The sequence below is a fragment of the Cryptomeria japonica genome, chromosome 11 (assembly GCF_030272615.1).
Source record: "Cryptomeria japonica chromosome 11, Sugi_1.0, whole genome shotgun sequence".
Taxonomy (NCBI): Eukaryota; Viridiplantae; Streptophyta; class Pinopsida; order Cupressales; family Cupressaceae; genus Cryptomeria; species Cryptomeria japonica.
Window position 1 is genome coordinate 681,250,329 of NC_081415.1, and position 19,434 is coordinate 681,269,762.

A 19,434-nucleotide genomic window follows, 5' to 3' on the forward strand; every position below is an offset into this window, starting at 1 on the left:
AGCAATATCATTCAGCCAATTAGGTACCCAATTTCCATATGACCTACAAATTTTTGCAATATAACTCTTCCATCCCATAATGCATTCCAATTCAATAAACAACCTTAAGGTACTCAATACAAATCAAAATTCAAGAAATATGTATAAAAAAATAACCACATAATTTGTTTGCCCACTAGGCGAACAGTTTAATGCATGCAGACAGTATACATAACAAAGAACAGTAATGTCATAGATTTCAGAAACACAGTCCTAACATAGTAAGTTTACACAATGTATATCAATTGCTAGCCAACAAAAAAGATACCATTCCATTCATAATCGTAATAATGGCAAGTTACATCACATGGTATATAAAGGTACCGCGGGGGTGCGAGGGACAACCGTCGCACCTGTAACTACCTACCCTTGGTTACATCACTAAACAAAGTACTTCTTAATTACTTTTTAACTTATTATTCCCGTACATACAATATGTCGCCAACATCATCCCCCCCAAAAAACAAGGTCGTCTCTTGATGATTGACAACAAAAACGAGAGGATCCAAAGAAACAAAAACTCAAGACTGAGAATGGGGCTGAGGAAGCATCCCTGGTGAGGATGGTGTCGATGCTCGTGGTGTGGCTGCCAGGCATGCTCGTAACTCGTAGACCTGCTCAGTCCTCAACTTCATGTCCCTCTTTGCAACCATCTGTGGCTCCATAGTCGTCTTCACCATCATCGCGGCTTCCAGGACTTCCTTATACTTCTTCTCCACCATCTCCAAGGCATTAGCGAGACGGTTCTCCAACATAGCCCTTTCCTCCCGGGCTTCCTCCAACCGTGCCCCCAAGGTATCCTTCTTCGACCTCTCCTTTGCCAACTCTGCTTCCAAGGTAGTTCTCTCCGCTACCCGCAAGGCCTTCTCCCAAGCCAACTCCTCCCTATGTGACTCCTCCATCTGCTGGAGTCGAGCAACCAACTCCTCCCTCGCTGACACAGCCTCTTGCCGCTGGGTCTCCGTACCCTGAGCAATATGTTGTGTCCACCTCAGCTCGTAGTATGTCTCACGGAAGACCTGCTCTACCCTCCACAACACGGACTGTGTGTTGGTCTCTCCAACCTGCTCCTGGAGATCCCAATCTTCCAACATCTGCAAGGTCTTCATAGTAGGCCACCCCCTCGACTCAAAGCACTTGGCAAAGTGTGTCATGCAACCGTTCCTGATAAACCCAAGCAATTGCTCCAACTGTCTATCTGTCCTGGCATCTCCCTAGGCCCGTGTCGAGGCTACAATCCTTCAAGCTCCAGCAACCATGTCCACAATAAACTGCACCAAATCCATGTCACCATCCACTCTTGGAGATACGGGGACACCTTTCTCCTAGGCATCCTAGTGAGGACTCTGCAGTAGCTCATCATGAAGGGGGCTCTGTAGCAACTCCTACTCCCGCTTAGGACTCAGTACCAACACACGAATGGGTGAGTGGTCTCCCTGCACTACCCGCGAGTTCTCTGGTGAGCTATCTCCTACCAAGTCGACAATCTTGTGGGGGCTCGACAACTCATGCCGTGGAGAGAGGACAGTTGCTCCAACCGATGTCATTGGTGCCATCTTATACCGACTCAGCCAGGCACTCAGATCTGCCTGAGAAGGGGTACCACTCCCTCCAAGGTGCTTCGATGCTACCGCAGCCTCACTACCAACCATCTCCCCATTGGTCCCTGCCTCCACTTTTGTCGTGGGAATCCCTCCTACTGTTTGAGGCTTTGGTGCTCCTGGTGGGGCCACTAATGTCATGACCATGCATCCCGAGATCATAATTACTGGTGTCCGGGCCTGCCCAAACCTAGGAACAAGCACCGCCAATACTGTTGCTCCAGGTGGTAGAGTCGGAGGGGCTACCATGGCACCGGATGATGCCGTCTGTTGGGGTAACTCACTCCGTGGGGGTGTGTCTGCCACTTTCTGGGCAACTGCGGGAGGTGTCGCCATGATCTCCTCCCCCACTTGTCCTCCTCTAACTACCATCCTGAAACTACCTTCTGTGGCCTGTGATGCATCTACGGAGTCTTCCTCTGCACTCCCTTCCTCACTCTGGTCACGAGTCTCGGACTCCGGCTCAGACTCAGACACCACCACCCTCCGCTTTCGTTTCTTGCATGTTTGTATGTCTCCGCTCGGTGTCAAGGTATCTAAATGGACCCAATAGAATATAGGCAACTGTCCAAGGTGTACACGATCGTGTGGTACCAAGTGCTATGTCTGGGGCGGTATCTGAGGACGCACTACATCCAAGAAGAGTCCAATGGCGTGGTATAGCATATAGAAAGTTATCTACTGCAAAGTCATAAATTCCTCCATCTTATCAGCGAGCACAGATGCCCAGTCATATACCACACCATTGTGGATGCCATTCATCAATACAACCTGCGCCATGGCAATGTTCGAAGCCCTACTGGCTCCCATCAAGCAACTCTTCAACACATCCAAGAGGCACCGCCACTCTCCCTCTCGTAAAAAAGACTTCTTCAGGCCTCTTCCCTTGCTTGCATGTTGGAGACTATCGAGCTCGACCTGTGTGAGTTCGTCCCTGCACATCAACTTCAGGAGTTTATCCTTGAAGTCTGGAGATATCTTCTGGCCCTTATCTACTTTCTTCCGCTGCGTCCCTGGGATACCAAAAACCCTCGTGAACTCTGTGGAAGCCAAAGAGACCGTAACCCGATAGTGCTCATAGTCGAACACCAACTGTCGCGTGTGGCTGTCATATGCACCAATCATAGCCCTCAACACGACCTCGAAATCTTTGATGCAAAACATGGGCATCTGAATGGCCCAGTGTACCTGTGCCTGTCGCAACTGTGCTTTCACAAGATCATCATGCAGGGTCTCGATCCGCCATTTTATACAATCAGCTCCACACAAACCCTCGAAAGTAATGGTGTCGACGATCACATCATCTTTCGCTGCCATCTGACTCTGCACTTTAGGTCGTACCTTTTTGCCCTTGCCTTTGCTGTTGTCAGCCATGCCGCCTCTTACTTTGACACCTAAAGGCAAAATCCAAATAGCTTTCTTGTTGGTAGACCCTGGAGCAGGTAACTGCCGCAACTGTCTTTTCCAATTCTTTCCTTAGATGGGGTCCATTAACTGATCTCTCTTTTGTCGTCTATGCAATGAAATATACTCCTACCTCTTTATGTGTCGGCGATAAACAATGAGCATCGACCGCTTTAGGTGTCGGGCTCGATTGCGTCAGCCAGTAACCCAAGCGGGGACACGTGAAAGTGAAGGGACAAAGCAATTAAGACCGGCGATAGGATCTCCAACCACCCGCCACTCCGACCACACACGGATTGACGTCCATGACCATCCGCCACCCCGACCCAACGCGGGTTGATGTCCACAACCACCCGTCGGGATTCGATCTCCACTTGCCGTCAATTACAGGTGTAATAAGCTCCTTTCTTCCACAATAAGGGTCCACGGCAATAGAGGTCCACGAAGAAGGTCCTTATTGCCCTTGTTGATAGTAGGGGTAGGGACGACAAGACTTTTTCACTTAACACCAATAAATGTTTGATTGTAATTGGTGGTATAAAGAAATGGTATAGGCCCAACGTCCCCCTTTCACTCTCCTTTTATATGCCACAACCCGCCTTTTATGTGCCTAGCGAAAACGGCTCCACCATACGGTGATCACCACCGCACGGGAGCGAACGGCTCCACCGTACAGTGATGACCACCGCACAGGAGCGAACGGCTCCACCGTGCGGTGATTACAACCGTACGGTGGTCCTTTTTTCTTTTTCTTTTTTTCTTTTTTATGAAATTTTTAATTGTCCTAACTATGTGCACTAGAGTTTCCAACTTTCCTCGGGTCATTCCTGTACCTTCTCTCATGATATGGTTTTAACTTCAACCCATTGACGCTTTCTGGAACTTCCCATCCATCCAGTGTCCACAATTTAATTGACCCATTCTCAGCCACTTCTCGGACTTTATACGGTCCTCACCACCTTACCTTGAATTTGTCCGATTTAATCTCGTTGCGCCCATTGTACTTCAACACAAGTTGTCCCGAGGCGGCTCACTCGCTTCAAGTGTTTGTCATGCCATAGTTTCCTTTGTTGTTGCGCTGCTTTGATAGCCCACTGAGCCATCATCCTTTTCTCGTCCAATTTGTTCAAGACGTATAACCTTTCTCTTAAACTGTCCATATCTCCGAGTCTATTTTCAATGACGATGCGAAGACTTAGCACCATGAACTCGGCTAGTAAAACAGCTACCTGCCCGTACATGAGTTGAAATGGCATCTAACCTATAGTCACCTTGTAGGTGGTGCGGTAGGCCCACAAAACAGAGGGTAACTTTTCTTCCCAGTCTTCTCCCTCGACACCGCACAACTTATAGATCACTCCAACTAGAATCTTGTTGGTAGCCTCAACTTGGCCATTGGCTCGTGGGTTATAAGGGCTGGACAACGAGTGAAAAATTTTGAATTCACTCGTGAGTAATTTGATGACGTGGTTCACAAAGTGTCCACCCCTGTCACTGGTCAACTGGATGGGGATGCTGTATCGCGTGATTATCTGTTCATAAATGAATTTTGTGGTACTCAAGGTCAAGTTGTTAGGTAAGGCCTGCGCTTCTACCCATTTAGTGAAATACTTCGTGGCTACCACAATGTAGCGGCACCTCCTGGCACGACTGGCCTTGAGTGGCCCAATAAAATCTAGCCCCCGGCGCTCAAATAACTCTTGAGCATGCGAGGTGTTGAGGGACATGAAATCCCTCTTCAGTGGCTTCCCGGCTCTCTGACACGTGTCGCAACCCCCTACCCATTCTCTGGCGTCATTATACAGTGTGGACCACCATAGACCTACAAGTAGCACCTTTTGTGCGGTAGTGTCGGGCCCCATATGGCCTCTCGCGGGGCCCTCATGTGCCTCCCTCAGAACGCTTAACACCTCTTCCTCCATTACACACTGATGCAACACCTGGTCAAGCCCCATTTTATACAGCAATCCATTAATTACTGGAATGTACGGCTTCTCAATACGAGTTTCCTCCTTTCCCCAGGCGGCATACCTTGCGGGAACACAGAGGTGGAGAGATATTCCCCGATAGCAGTATACCATGATGGCAACACTGCAATCTGGAACAGGTAAGCATCCGTAAATTCATCATTAACCCCCTCTGGCGGCTCCCCCGACCTTATCCTTGATAGTTGATCAGCTATCACATGGCTTTTTTCGGGTCGCACAATGATAGTGAATTTAAAATCCTGCAACAGGAGTAACCATTTGCTGATCCTTCCTTGAATAATTGGTTTATTGACCAGATACATAAGTGCCTGGTGGTCCACGTAAAACGTGAATGGCATCACCAGAAGGCAATGTCTGAACTTCTGCACGGCACATACCATCCCTAGGGCCTCTCACTCCGTTGTGATGTAATTCTTTTCAGCCTTAGACAATAATCTACTCGCAAAATAAATTGGATGGTCCAGTCCATGGTCACCCACCTGAGCTAATGTGGCACCAATTGCGAAATTGGAGGCATCCACATGGACATGGAACTCCTTGTCCCAATTAGGGTAGGCAAGGATAGGGGCCACCACCAACCTGGTCTTCAACTCCTCAAAAGCTTCGCCTTCCAAGGTCCCCCACGTGTTCGGCTCACCCTTCCGAGTTAGTTTATCCAAGGGGAAGGATATCTGAGCAAAATTCTTTATAAACCTTCTATAGTAACCAATATGACCCAAAAAAGATTTTACCCCTGTGACATCTGTGGGTGACTCCATCTCCACGATCACCCGAACCTTATCAGGGTCTGTCTTCAACCCTGCTTTACAAACAATGTGCCCGAGTAGTTTGCCTTGCGGCACCATAAATCTGCACTTCTTAGGGTTGAGTGCCAATTTCGCCCTCCGACATCTCTCCATGCAGTCCCTTAGGGCCACCAGATGTATGTTCTGCCCACTATAAATCAACCAATCGTCGAGAAAAGCCTTAAAGTTTCCCACAGACATCTTGTCAAACGTGTGTAGGATGATCCTTTGAAAAGTTGTCGGCGCATTGCATAGACCGAATGGCATCCGGTTATATGTGTATCTCGAAAACCCGTCCATGAAGGAATGTATCTCGAAAACCCGTCCATGAAGGAATACCTTTCGTGGCCAGCTACCTCTTCCAATATGCTATCTGTGAAAGGAATGGGAAAAGGATCCTTGATAGTGACTGCATTCAAGCATTGAAAATCGACACAAATCCGGATTTGATTGGCCTCTTTCTTTAAGGAAATGACAATCAAAGACACCCATTCGCTGGTCTGGACTCGAAAGATGATGACAGCTTCCAACATCTTCTCTATTTTCTCATTGACCCTCGCGGCATAGTTTTTGTTCATTCGGTACGGCCTCTTTTGCACCAGCTGGGCTCCAAGTACCAATTGAATGCGATGTACACACATCTCGGGGACCACTCCTTTCAAATCTTTATATGTCCAGGCGAAAACATCCTTATACTCCAAGAAGATTTTGAAAGTTGTTGCCTTTAACACGGGATCCCAATCGTCCCCCACCAATATGTCTTTGGGGTCTTCCTCCTTTCCCACGTTGGTCACCTTCAGCTTGGACTCCTCATACTTAATAGGTTTGTCTTTCTCAAACTGATGTGCGGGAGCATCATCCACTCGAACCTCCCCTTCTCTGTATTCTCCATACTCTGGTGGGAACACATCTTTCTCATCCAGTCTTCTATCTGAAGCATGTTGCATTGGAACAGCTCATAGTCCTCCATCTGCCAATGGAAAAGTCCATTTAATGAGCACATGTCGTCCTCTGAGCAACCATCAAGTTCCAACACTCCTTCACTATTTGGTTCCATCGGCTCCTTCCCTTCATCCACACCTATTGTCTCTTCCTCTGATTCAGACTCCGAGGAAAACGCCAACTCCTCACTTACCATTTGTGTGCGGAGATCAATGACATACTTCCGCACACCTTTCTCCATGGAGAGGGTGTTCCTCTACCAATTGTGATTTACTTTCGCTATCACCAACCACCCTCTCCCTAAGATGGCATCATAGCCCTTCTTCTTAAGGGGGATTACCACAAAATCCAGTAAGAAGGGTTGTGTGCCAATGGTCACCTGTTGGGCCATCAGGGTGTCGAACGGCTTAATACCATGTTAGTCTGCTCCCACCAGATTGAATGTGGGTGGCCATAGTGTCAGCTTTCCCATCTTCTTCCACGTTTCCTCCAGCAACACGTTTACTTTGGATCCTCTGTCCACGATGGTATCCATAAGAATGGTCCCAAGGATGCCCATCTCTACCACCGCGAGGTGCCGACCACTATTGATGGCCAGCAGCATTGGGTCAGTTGAAGGGCTCACTGGGACTTCCAGTTGGTTTGAAGATGTGTAGGAAAATGTGTGGGTCGTGCTATGCACAGATCTCAGGATGGCAGTCCTTAGTTGTGGCATTGTTACAAGAAGGTCTTGCACCTTTACCGGTAACTCCATCTGCAAGACTTGTCGCATAATATTTTTCTCTGCCTCCGTACGGGATGAAGTGCTCGCCGCCTCCGTCGTTGCCCGCCGTTTTGTCATCATGCCTCGTTCAATCTCACCCTTTGCCTCCAGTGCTCTTTCTTTTTCTATACAAGGGTTCGGGTAGGTGGCCTTCTTTGCTTGTGCCCAGGTGAATGCCAACACCTCCTTTTCCTCACCAGGTTTCTCAATATTTAATAGATTCACTCTGGGCTTGGAACAATTTGTATCGCCGTGGTCGCCCGAACCACACCATCTGCACAAGTTCTGAGGGGTTTCAGCTTTCAGGCAATCCCGCGCAAAATGCCCCCACTGGTTCAGGCCCGGCATTGAATCATTGGCCGTTCTTTAGCATTGTACTGCATTCAGCTCCGGTTATTGTTGTTGTTATTGTTGCCTCTTCCTCCGCTTCGATTACTTATGTAACCGTCGACTGATGTCGTGGTGTTGGCTTGGGGTTGGGATGTGCCCGCTGTCGCGGATGACGACGGTTGCTCCTGGGTGAAGAGCACCTGATTCTGTCGTGTCTTCATATTGTAGGGACACTCTTTGGTGGAGTGTCCCAACACTTGGCAAATTTCACAGAAGGCCTTTTTAGGACAGGTGCCTTTTGTATAACCTTCCTCCTTACACTCGATGCACCACACTTCCAAATTCTTGCTCGTGCTTCCCTTCATACTTTTAAATTCTTTTGTCATGCGGTGCATGTCCTTCTGGAGGGCTTGCACCTTCTTGTTGGATCCCTCGTCACTACTACTTCCATCTGAGGACTCCTCGTCACCAGAGGACTTGTCTTTCTTCTTACTGGACGTTGTTTGCCTCACTGGGTAAACAGAAAGAGTACAGAAGTAACACAGAAATAAACAATGCAATAACAACATGAATATGAGAATAAGCTTTCCATTAATAACTCAGGGTGTATCCAATGTTCATAGTATTATCTGTCGTAAACAACACACCCTTCAATACCCGCAGGTAGTACAATATATAACAGCTAAAGGGGTGCGACACAACCGTCGCGACTCCAACTACCTACCCGTTAGCTAACTAACTACTAACAAATAACATAAGATATACATATTTCCCGACAACATCATCCCCCCCAAAAAAGAAGTCGTCTCCGACGACTAACAACAAAAATGGAGACAATGCAACCCATACAAAATATACATCAAGACAAAACTAAGGAGGGGGTTGGGGAAGCGTACCTGAAGTAGAAGGCTGAGATGCCGGTGTCTGGGCCGCCAAGCAGGCGCGGAGCTCATAAACCTGTTGAGTACATGTAGTCACATCACGCTCCACCACCAACACTTTCTCCAAAGCCGTCTTCACCATATGCGTGGCTTCCAGCAACTCCTCTTTCGTATCCGTTGTCTCCGTCATACAGACCAATTGATTCTGCAACATGCTCCTCTCGGCAGTGACTGCGTCCAACTCGTGTTGCATGAGGCTCCTCACACTCTGCTCCGCCGAAAGGCGAGTCTCCACCTCAACCTTCTCTGCTCAAGCCATCTCAAGTTGGGCCAACAACTGTGCCCTCTCTGCTGCCCACGAGGCCTGCTGACCGGCCACATCCCTCTCCAACTTGACTCGAGCAACCTCGCGGACCTCAAACTCATGCTGCATACGCCTTAATGCATAGTAGGCGTCTTGGTAGACCTGCTCAATCTCTCGGACGACTGCCATCACCCGACTCTCCACAATGGGCTCACGCACAATCCAAGCCTGTAGCATCTCATCCGTCTAAATAGTCGGCCATCCCGAAGACTCAAAGCATGCAGCAAAGGCTGCGGGGCAGCCCACCCGCATAAACTGTAGGACCCTCTCTAACTCCACCACAACCTGCTGCAATGCTCGCATCTGGGCCGTGGCCACCACTCGCCTACCCCTCGTCACCATGTCAACTAAATAGGCCTCAATGTCCTCCCCCTCCTACTCTGAAGGCTGTGACCGTGATGGAAGTGGCATCTGTGTAAGAGCGCCAAGGAGTAACTCAGAAGTCTCTAGCAGAACCGATACAACCGCATCCTGCTGGTATGAAGGTACCTCCTTCGCCACTAGAGGTGTAGCATCCCCCTGCTCCTGGATGGCAGAGACGACCTCTCCTGCCTCGTTCCCAACTGCTGGTACATGTGTCTCGCCAGAGGAATCGTCCAAGTCTACTACCTCAGCTCCAATCTCTCGACAAGGTGAGAATACGACAGCTCCCACGGGTGGTACCACTGTCATCTGAAATCAATGAGTCAGCCAACTCTCCATAGCCACTACCGACGGGTTTGTACTAGGGATCCCCGGGACTCTCTGCATCTCTACAATCGGAGAGTGTGTCGCCATAGCCATGGGCTCCTCCAACAAGGACGCAAAAACGGTCACCACTGCCTCAAGTCCAACAACATCCAACTGCACCTGAGGCTCCGTATCAACCACCTCCCTCAGTCCCTGCTCCTCATCTACCACTACTCGATGCGGCGACACCCCTCCGCATGTGACTCTGCCATGTCGTCGGTAAGTGCCTCTGTGGCCGGGGCCGAAGGTGGTGCTCGATCCTACGGAGGTGATGCTACCTGTTGCTGGATGGGGCCAAGTGCAACTAGCGTGTGACTCTACCCAAATGTCGGAATAGAGGTGCCTCCCACTCCAGATGACATCACAGGTGTGCCCATCGGTAGCAAGGGTGGAGCAAAAAGGACCCTCTCCTCCGTCGCCCTGCTGCTATCATCCTCCTCATCCTCCGCTTCTGAATCCTCTGTACTACTGGAAGTCTCCCTCCCACTATCAGGTTCCCCTGAGGCCGTATCTACCATCCGTTTCCGCTTCGCGGAAGAGTGCCCAATGTCAAGGTGTCTCCAATACATGATAGGAGGCTCACCTACTGCCAACGGTCCCTGCGGCCATACCTCCAACTCTGCCTCCGGCACTGCTTCCCGCGTGACCTCCAAGAACAGTCCTATGGCATAATGGGGCATATAAAACGTGCGATGTTGCATCATCAAGAACTCATACATTCGCTCTGCTAGCAACGCAGCCCAAAAGTACACAATGTCATTCATAAGCCCATTCATGAGCATAATCTGAGGGAGGGCGATGTCCAACGCCCTACCAAATCCCGTCAACCTGCTCTAAATGACATCCATTATGCACCGGTAGTGGCCCTCTGCAACAAAGGTCTTACGGATTCCTCATCCCTTCGTGGCATCAGCCACACTGTCCAGCTCCACTGTCGTCAAGTTTCTGGATACTAATTTAATCCAATATTCTTTCTCCTCACGCTTCATCTTCTTCGCCTTCAACTCGATTTTCCTGCCCTATCTGCCTGGGATGCCGAATACTCTACTAAAGTCCACAGCTTTGAAGGATATGGTGACATCCCTCTCGAGATACTCAAAAGTACTCGTCCGTGTGTGTCTGTCAAAGGTGTCCACCATGAATTGTAGGGCACCCTCATACTCGCGGATAGGAAACACGGGCATTCAAATAGCCCACTCCACTTCTGCCTTACGAAGGTTCTGCTTCACCAAATCATCGTCGGGAGTGTCCTGCCACCATTTCCGACATTCCAACCCATTCAGGCCCTCGAAGGTGATATGCATCTTCATAGGACATGGGTGGTACAATTTTCATTTTCTTCCTGAGGGATGATTTCAGACCCTCCACGAACCACCTTTTCTTTAATCCATCAGTTAGCTGGTTGTCCATCTTTCCCAGCAATTCCTTCAATCGTCGGCTATATGCTCTAACTGTCTTGTGTTTCCCTTGCTTCGTACTCAGGATTTCCGCGACGATCTCATTGTCGTCCCGAAGGAGTCGAAACTCCATCTCGAAGGCTTTCTGTAACTCATCCCAAGTTCCTACCTTCGTCTTATCTATATCGAAGTACCAATTGATGGCTACCCTGCGTAGGGTGGCGGGGAACTGCACCACCCATTCAACTTTGTCGACTACTCCATTGGCCGACCAGATCGTCACACATGTCCGACAATGTCGTACAGGATCTTCCTTCCCGTCTCCAGTGAATTTAGGCAACTTCTGCCTGTTCGCCATTATGCTCCTTGGTCGTGGCCCAGCCTGCCCTCAAGAACTCGACCCTCCAAAAACTAGTCCTCCAAAAACTAATCCGCTGAGATTTGGCACGTTGGGTCCCACCAGGGTACTCTGACTACCAAGGTGTGATGAGCCTGAACTGAACAGATTGCTTCTACTATCATGCCCTTGTGTCCTCCCGACACCTTCAATCGCACCGATATCTCCCACTACTCTGTTCTCGGTCTCGATCTCCTTTTCTCTCCTGGTCTCGTCACCTCTAAATGGCGTGTATGGCTCTATCGTACTCCCATCGCCAATCTCCTCCAACGTGAGGGAAAGGTCCCCCAACCACTTCCTAGTGGTTTCTATTAACACAGAAACTTGGTCCTCGCCACTCAAGCCATCATTGCCATTCCCGCTTCCTTCTTCAGCAATCTTCTTCAGCCATCTCTGACGTTCGGCTTGTTGCTCCAACCTTAGTGCCCTCGTTGTTGCCTCGTGCCTGTCTTCTTCTTGTCCCTTCTGCACAGTGTTTCTGTCCTTATTCAGCATCATGGTCATCAATTCCTTTGTTCCGTGGGATTGAAGGTTTGTCGGCGGCTTTCGTCACGTTCTTCCTCCTTGCACTACCTCCTCTTCGAACTGCTATAAGATTTGTCGCTGCCGGTTCTCACGATATGTTTCCTCTCAGCGATTTTAAAGGGCAAGGAAAGCTTGTGCCAATAGGTTGGGCAGGTTGTTCATCAACTGGTTCACCGCGGGGCTCACTTTGAGGGAAGTCCACACAGCACTCTCAAGAACGTCTTCTCGTGCTACCTCCCTTCGTACATGGGTTTCAATGGACACTTGCAGTATGCACCTAAAGTCTATTGTCAATGCCCTTTCCCCTTCAAACAATTCTTCAAGTTCTTCCTTAGGGCTGCTCGTCCCTTCATTCAATAGTTGGCCCATTATCGTTGTGCCATGTAGTATACTCTCGTCATTCAAAGGTTTAACTCGGCAACAGCGCCAGATGTTTGCCCTCTAGGCGAACAGTTTAATGCATGCACAGACAGTATACATAACAAAGAACAGTAATGCCATAGATTTCAGAAACGCAGTCCTAACATAGTAAGTTTACACAATGTATATTGATTAGTAGCCAACAGAAAAGATACCATTCCATTCATAATCGTAATAATGGCAAGTTACATCACATGGTATATAAAGGTACCGAGGGGGTGCGAGGGACAACCATCGCACCCGTAACTACCTACCCTCGGTTACATCACTAAACAAAGTACTTCCTAATTACTTAATCACTTATTATTCCCGTACATACAATATGCCGCCAACATAATTTGGATGCAAATAACAGATAAGTGTGTCATCACTATTAGTACAACCATGACAGAACATGCATAAAGGACTAGAAAAATATGGTACTTCATTAGCAAGTCTCTGAACCAAAATTCATATCAATTCCTTCAAACTGGAATGAAATACAACAAAATATAATCAACCTAATTAGAAGCTTTTTTATTCCAGCCATTGCAAGATTCCATGCTGGCGATGCAGATTTGAACTACATATATTAAAACTGAAATATAGTGAAAAGCTTAAGTACATCAAACTCAGTTTCTACAATGAAAACTTCCAAAAATGGAAGGCAACAATCGAAATGGAATAGATTTTTGACATATCTTTAATAATTACAGCAGAATGTCTCCTTCCTAGTATCAATTGCACTTATATAAGCCAAAATCAAAATCAGGTTATTGAAGCAGAATGTCACACACACTTTCAAAGTGAAATCACCTTAAATGCTGAATCATTTTCGTAAAACACGTGTCCTTGCAATATTAAAGAAGTTTACATACCTAAAAATGCTTGTAATAAGCATCCCAACAAATATAATATTGACAGGAAGCCAAACTTTAACAAGTTTCCAAGTAAGTGGTTCTGTTGTTATGATGCCAAAGAGGCTCAGTACAACAACAATTGTCACACCAACAAGATTCTGCATATAAACAAAAACTTGTTAAAAAGATGATGCTCAAATTGATCAAATATTAATGCAATGCATTCTGGTTAATCTTGCTTTGAGGGGCAGTAGCCTCATTCTATTATAACTTGAGCAATTGAGAACATTAATGTAACTCTCTATCTCTCTCTCATAGAAAGACACAAATTTCTTATATATCATCATCAAAGTCAAGATGTTCTGAAATATTGTGGATGAAGCATTGTATTGATACCTGATAGAACATTAGTGAAATTCCAGCATCAAAACTATAACTAGATAGAACTGCTTTATTAATCAAAATCATGCCACATGATGAGAGGCAATATGCTATCCCGGACAACAGGGCTTGATTCCGTAATTTAATAAACCCATGCTCCCGCACAGTTTTCTCAACATCTTTCTCCACACTACCATCTTCTAAATCATTGTTATCATTCACCAAAGGCCTTGTTACGGACAATGATCTGCAAAGTATGCAAAACTTCAACAACACACACATAATTTATAAAAATAAATGTGAATCAATAAATGGTATCTAAAATCAAAAGAACTCTAAGGTACAAGAAGTTTTAAGCTAGAGTACTTCTGCACCAGATTACATAATGTTCCCATCTAAACATAATTTGTAACAAGTGAGATATAAGGGAGAAGACAAAGGCAAAGGAAATAGGAATTCCGATTGTAGCAAACGTGCATCTTAAGATTAATCATCGTATTTCCCTAGGTCTTCAGTAGGAAAATATTGCATGCTAACTCTACAATACTAGTTTCTCAAAATAAAAGATAAGAGCATAAACACCATAATTAACAGCAATAACCTCCACTACTATTAAACAATTGGAGTAAATGTCAAAATATGACATTTTGAAAGACTAACTAATGATAAGTATTGCATGACCATTCATGTCCTATTCCATGAGATTTTAAAGCTAAATGCATTGATGAGAATTTCCTGGTATTTATTTATTTATCACCCAGTATTTTTGCAACATCTACAAGGTCTAGAAACACACTCAAGTGGCTCACGTTAATCTCAAAAGGTAGCTAAGGAATTCTAGCATAAGACAACTAACCATTTATTCTTAAATGTAACAAAAGATATCTTAGATTCTAAATTTAACGATTGTTCCATTATAACGATATGTTTCACATCATGAGGAAAGGAAAAGCTAGGAAAACAACAAAGAACTAACAAAGCAACATAATGAAGACAGCCAATTACATGGTAGAAATTATTTTGGTCCTCGAACATTAACAAGCATTTGAAATTTTAGGATTGGAATTCAAATAAACCAAGCCAAAATTAAAACCCTAAGCATACCAAATTCATTTATAATTTCTAAAAATTCACATTTAAAAAGAGTACCAAGATGTTAAAATGGCTATTTTACCTGCTACTTAGAACTCTTCTCCCACCACCTGTCAGACTATGGATACTCGGTGCCTGACTCAATGCTGCATTAGGAAAATTGTTCATTACTTCATTTGATTCTCCATTTACATCTATTTTACTGAAGTCCTCCAATGCAGCTCTATCAACTGTGCGACTTTCCATTGCATTTAATGAGACATGTAAAGGCATGGCCCTAAAAGCACAGGGATTTCAAGAAAACATAAAAAGCCAACATGACAAAATATAATTCAAAGCACACAACAAACATGAACATCCAGAATAAAACTACATGACTCTGAGAGTATAAAGAGACTTTATTATTTATGGTATACTTCAAAAAAGTGACACCTCCAAAGGGAGGATTTTAAGCATTCTGACAATTGAGAAATATATATACACCTTTTTGCTAGATTTTTTTGTATCTGTATTAATGTCCACTCTATATCAAATAATATCGATCCAATGACTTGATTGTTTTCTCTCAAAGCAACCCATTTTGCAGTCTGGTCCAACATGTCTGATATCAAAGGAAAAGTACATTGGATGCTAACATAATTGCGTAGATCTCCACACAATTACAGTTTCATCCACACCAAATACAACTTCTAATTATGGAATACCCAATGAACCAACATTTTGAAGTTTCCTATTATTGTAAGACTTCTTGAAGAATTTTGAAGACTAGTACATGGGAATTCAAAAGGATGAGGAAATGAAAGGTTATGTCTCTTCAATTCTTCTTTAAAATTTTATATGGAATGTGAGCCTGGATTGCAGGGGAGAAGCCAAAGACGACGATTGTGTGTTGTGCCTTCTCCAAGCTAGCAAGAGAGGACAATCATGTGTTGTACCATTCTCCACCATTAAGGGGAACAATGATTAGTTGTATCATCCTTCTTCATAAATAATGTACTTTAGTTAAAGAGCAATTGTCTCAACAAACTGGGTTTTTTAACCCACATTGGGGTTTTCCCTGTGCAAATATAGTGCTATGTTGCAGCACTTCGTTTTATGAGTAGCATAATAGAATCAACAATTAATAAACAACTATCATTTAATTATGAACAAGTAGCATAATAGTAAATCCTGGTTTTGAAAATTCTACAAGCATAGATCTTAAGAGTTCACAAATTAGTCAGGCAGAAAATATTCTTATTTTTCCTCGAGACTTGCTCAACATTCAACAGAAAATGGAATTGTATTGCGATGACTTTTGCAACATATCATATAAAAATTAATCATACCATACAACGTAGGGATTAGGAAATCTAATACTTAAATTTTTAACTTTATCCATTTTTATCCATTGCATAGAACCTCTCCCCACATTATTTTATGTTATCTGTGTAAATCCCATATTGCATTTCTAACATCATTATTTTGTCTTATGTTTCTTTTTTCAAACTCATTAATTTGTCTTCTATTACTATTTCTGAATTTGCCAATTTGCCATGGATGTTGATTTACGCAATATGGATAAGGTCACTTGTAAGTTGTAACATTTGTTACCACATGTCTTAATTGGCTTGAGATCAAAACTTTTAATAATTTTAGCATTTTTGCACATACCATCACCGATTGGATTTATTTCTAATGGTTCTATTGGGCCAGGAAAATCAAACATACAAATAGCTTCCTACCATTGACAAAAACTTCTTGACTTCAAACCATGTACATCATTGGCCACACTTGAACAATTCAAATGTTTTGATTCAATCTCCCAAGTTTCCTAATCTTTAAATAGCTCCTTCATTTGCCTCTTGTCATCTCACAGTACTTGTTCATCTTCATGAACCTTCATGGCTTAAATAAAATTGCAATTTGGTAGAAACACTTCAAAGTCCTCCATTTACCAATGGAACAAGCAACTGAGGGAGCTCGTTTCATCTTTAAAACATGATTGCAATTCCAAGATTCCTTCATCATTCAACTCCATAGGGCCCCATGCTTCTCTATCCACTCTTCTTTCAAGTTGAAATCAAAGAAAAATCAGGAAGTTGCCTCTTCACTCACTTCCTCATTCTTTCGAGCAATTATATATTTCTAGCCTCTATTTTTCAATGGAGAGTATATTTCCAATTGTCTTTGACTATGGCTACTACCAACTATCCCTAAGCTAACAATGCATCACATGATTTCTTTCATAATGAGATGACAACAAAATTTAGTACAAATACTTGACTTCCAATGATTATCTTTTGTCCCATGTCCCATGTCCCATCAGGACTCTAAGAACTTCTCTTCCTTGTATATTTGCCTCTACCAACTAGAAAGTTGGCAGCAAAATAGTCGGCTTTGTAATGTCCCCAACTAGGGATTACCTGAATTTCATCCTAAATTAGTAATTCCATAATATAGTTTATCATTTTTTCAAATTATGAGAGTGACTTAATCTATTCATTAAATAAACTTACGAATTGACGAATAAATAGATGGATTAATAGTACATATATTGCAAAGAATGATAAACATGTCTTTCTACCTATAACCAATCAGAGCTTAGTTTGGTAGGAAAGCTTTGAGAGGGTGCCTGTAAACTGCTCAACCCAGCTAAGCCCAAGAGCACACATCGTCCCACTATGACAACTCACCTCTTGGCCCACAAGAGGCAGGAACGTCCCACTATGATAATTCCATCCCTTGGGGTGGCCTACTTAGCTTGGGAGAACCGGTAAACTGCAATTCCCTAACATACTTCCTCCATTCATTCCTTTGATTGATTATGAGATAAGACACGCATATATAGATAATCTAAGAAAATATAATCAAGTATATATATATATATATCAAGCCAATATAAATCTTGCTAACATCATTATCATATATAAATCTATTATCCTTATTCTAATTTGAATATATATATATATATATATATAAAATTATATTACCAATATATTTGGTAATTACCTACTATATAAATTATTAACACCACTTCTACCTATTGTGGCTGTAAAAGCAGACAGATCTGACATGCATCAGATCATGTCAGATCTGGTCTACCACAGTAATGAAATTAAATATGACTGTCAGATCATGTCAGATCATAGCCAAGTTGTTTTATCATCATTTCCATTTGCTATCCAGATTGTTTCACAAGTCTTATAGTGCTTGAAAAGATCCTTCGATCCATTGCCTGTAAACTTGTGCGATTTTTTCTTTTCTTGCATCAATGCCATCTTTCACACATTCCTAATCATGATTCCAAGTTGTGTGTAATGGCCCCAAAAACGGTGAAATGAGAGATGATAGCATTTCTTGCATCCCTAGATGAAAAGAAATTGAAGAGAGCCAAGGTACAAGCTGCCATAGATGTAGACATTGCTTCTATTTTGGCAACAAAAACCAATGTAGATACAAAAGGCATTGTGAGTTGTACTCATTGTCCACACATACATGGCACATCCACCTCATCTAACTCTAGTAGAGCTTAATCATAGGAGTTTTTGGTGCATAAGAACATACATAGAGCACAACCTTCAACAAAAGCTATAAGGTGGAACACGGAGCCACTTAAAGAAGCGAAAAGGCATGCACATTTTTTTGGTATTACAACAAACTTCCCTTCAACGTGGCAAGGAATCCATATTGGGAGTATTTTGTGACAACGTTGCTAGTTGCAAACAAAGGGTACAAGGCGCCTCTCCAAAAAGCTAAATGCCAAGTTACTCCAACATGCTATTATAGATGCAAAATCAATCGTGATAGATCGCACAATTCTTTCAAATGGGTGAATGGATGGAAGGAACCCACACACTCATCAATTTATTAGTGGTGAGTTGATTTTTTTGAAGTCAATTAATGCCTCCAACAAAATAAGACCACAAAATCTTTGAGCTTGATATTGGAGGATGTTGTTTTAGATGTGGGCATACAAAACGTTGTGAAAGTTGTCACAAACGATTCTTCAACATACGTGTAATGTCCCCTTCTCAGTTCTAGACTGATGGATGGCGTCTTAGCCTATTTTGGAAACCCGTAGGCTAATCAGAGACTAAATTAGGGTTTTTGTCTTCAAGATGGTTTTTGGAGGGGTGTTTGCAGGAGTTTTGCAGTTTGCTCTCTAGATTCCTTTTGGATTTTTAATGAGCTTCGAAATGGTATAACATGCATTCCAATCAAAGAAGATTTCTGAATTTACTATTTTTAGTAGATTGCAATGGTTGTTTGCTCTCTAGATTCTTTATGGGTTTTTCATAAGCTTCAGGATGGTATAACATGCATTCCAATCAGAGAAGATTTCTGAATTTTCTATTTTTAGTAAATTGCTAAGTTACCGGTTCTTTGGGTTTTGGCTTGGGTCCGGGTCCTGGTTCGTGCTCGGTCCTGGTCCGGCCCGGGTTCGACCTGGGTTCCACCCGGGTCCTTCCCAGGTGGCTGGGTTCCCTGTGGGTTCTGCGTTGCCTAGGTTCCACCCGGATCCTTCCCAGGTGGCTGGGTTCCCTGTGGGTTCTACAACGCAGAACCCACAGGGAA

The 19,434-nt window shown here is 44.2% G+C and overlaps 1 protein-coding gene across 4 annotated transcripts in view; it reads right to left on the reverse strand.

Annotated features, from left to right (window-relative positions):
• The window catches only part of LOC131038107 (GDP-mannose transporter GONST1), a 181,203-nt gene that overhangs the window by 141,868 nt on the left and 19,901 nt on the right, over positions 1-19,434 (reverse strand). For 2 of the 4 annotated variants that reach the window (XM_057970416.2, XM_057970417.2), the window contains 3 exons: positions 14,960-15,154; positions 13,801-14,032; positions 13,423-13,562 (listed from right to left, as the gene is read on the reverse strand). In XM_057970416.2, coding sequence (XP_057826399.2) covers positions 13,423-13,562; positions 13,801-14,032; positions 14,960-15,154 — 567 coding nt within the window. The remainder of the gene's footprint in view (positions 1-13,422; positions 13,563-13,800; positions 14,033-14,959; positions 15,155-19,434) is intronic. The other 2 variants (XM_057970419.2, XM_057970418.2) reach the window with 2 other exon arrangements.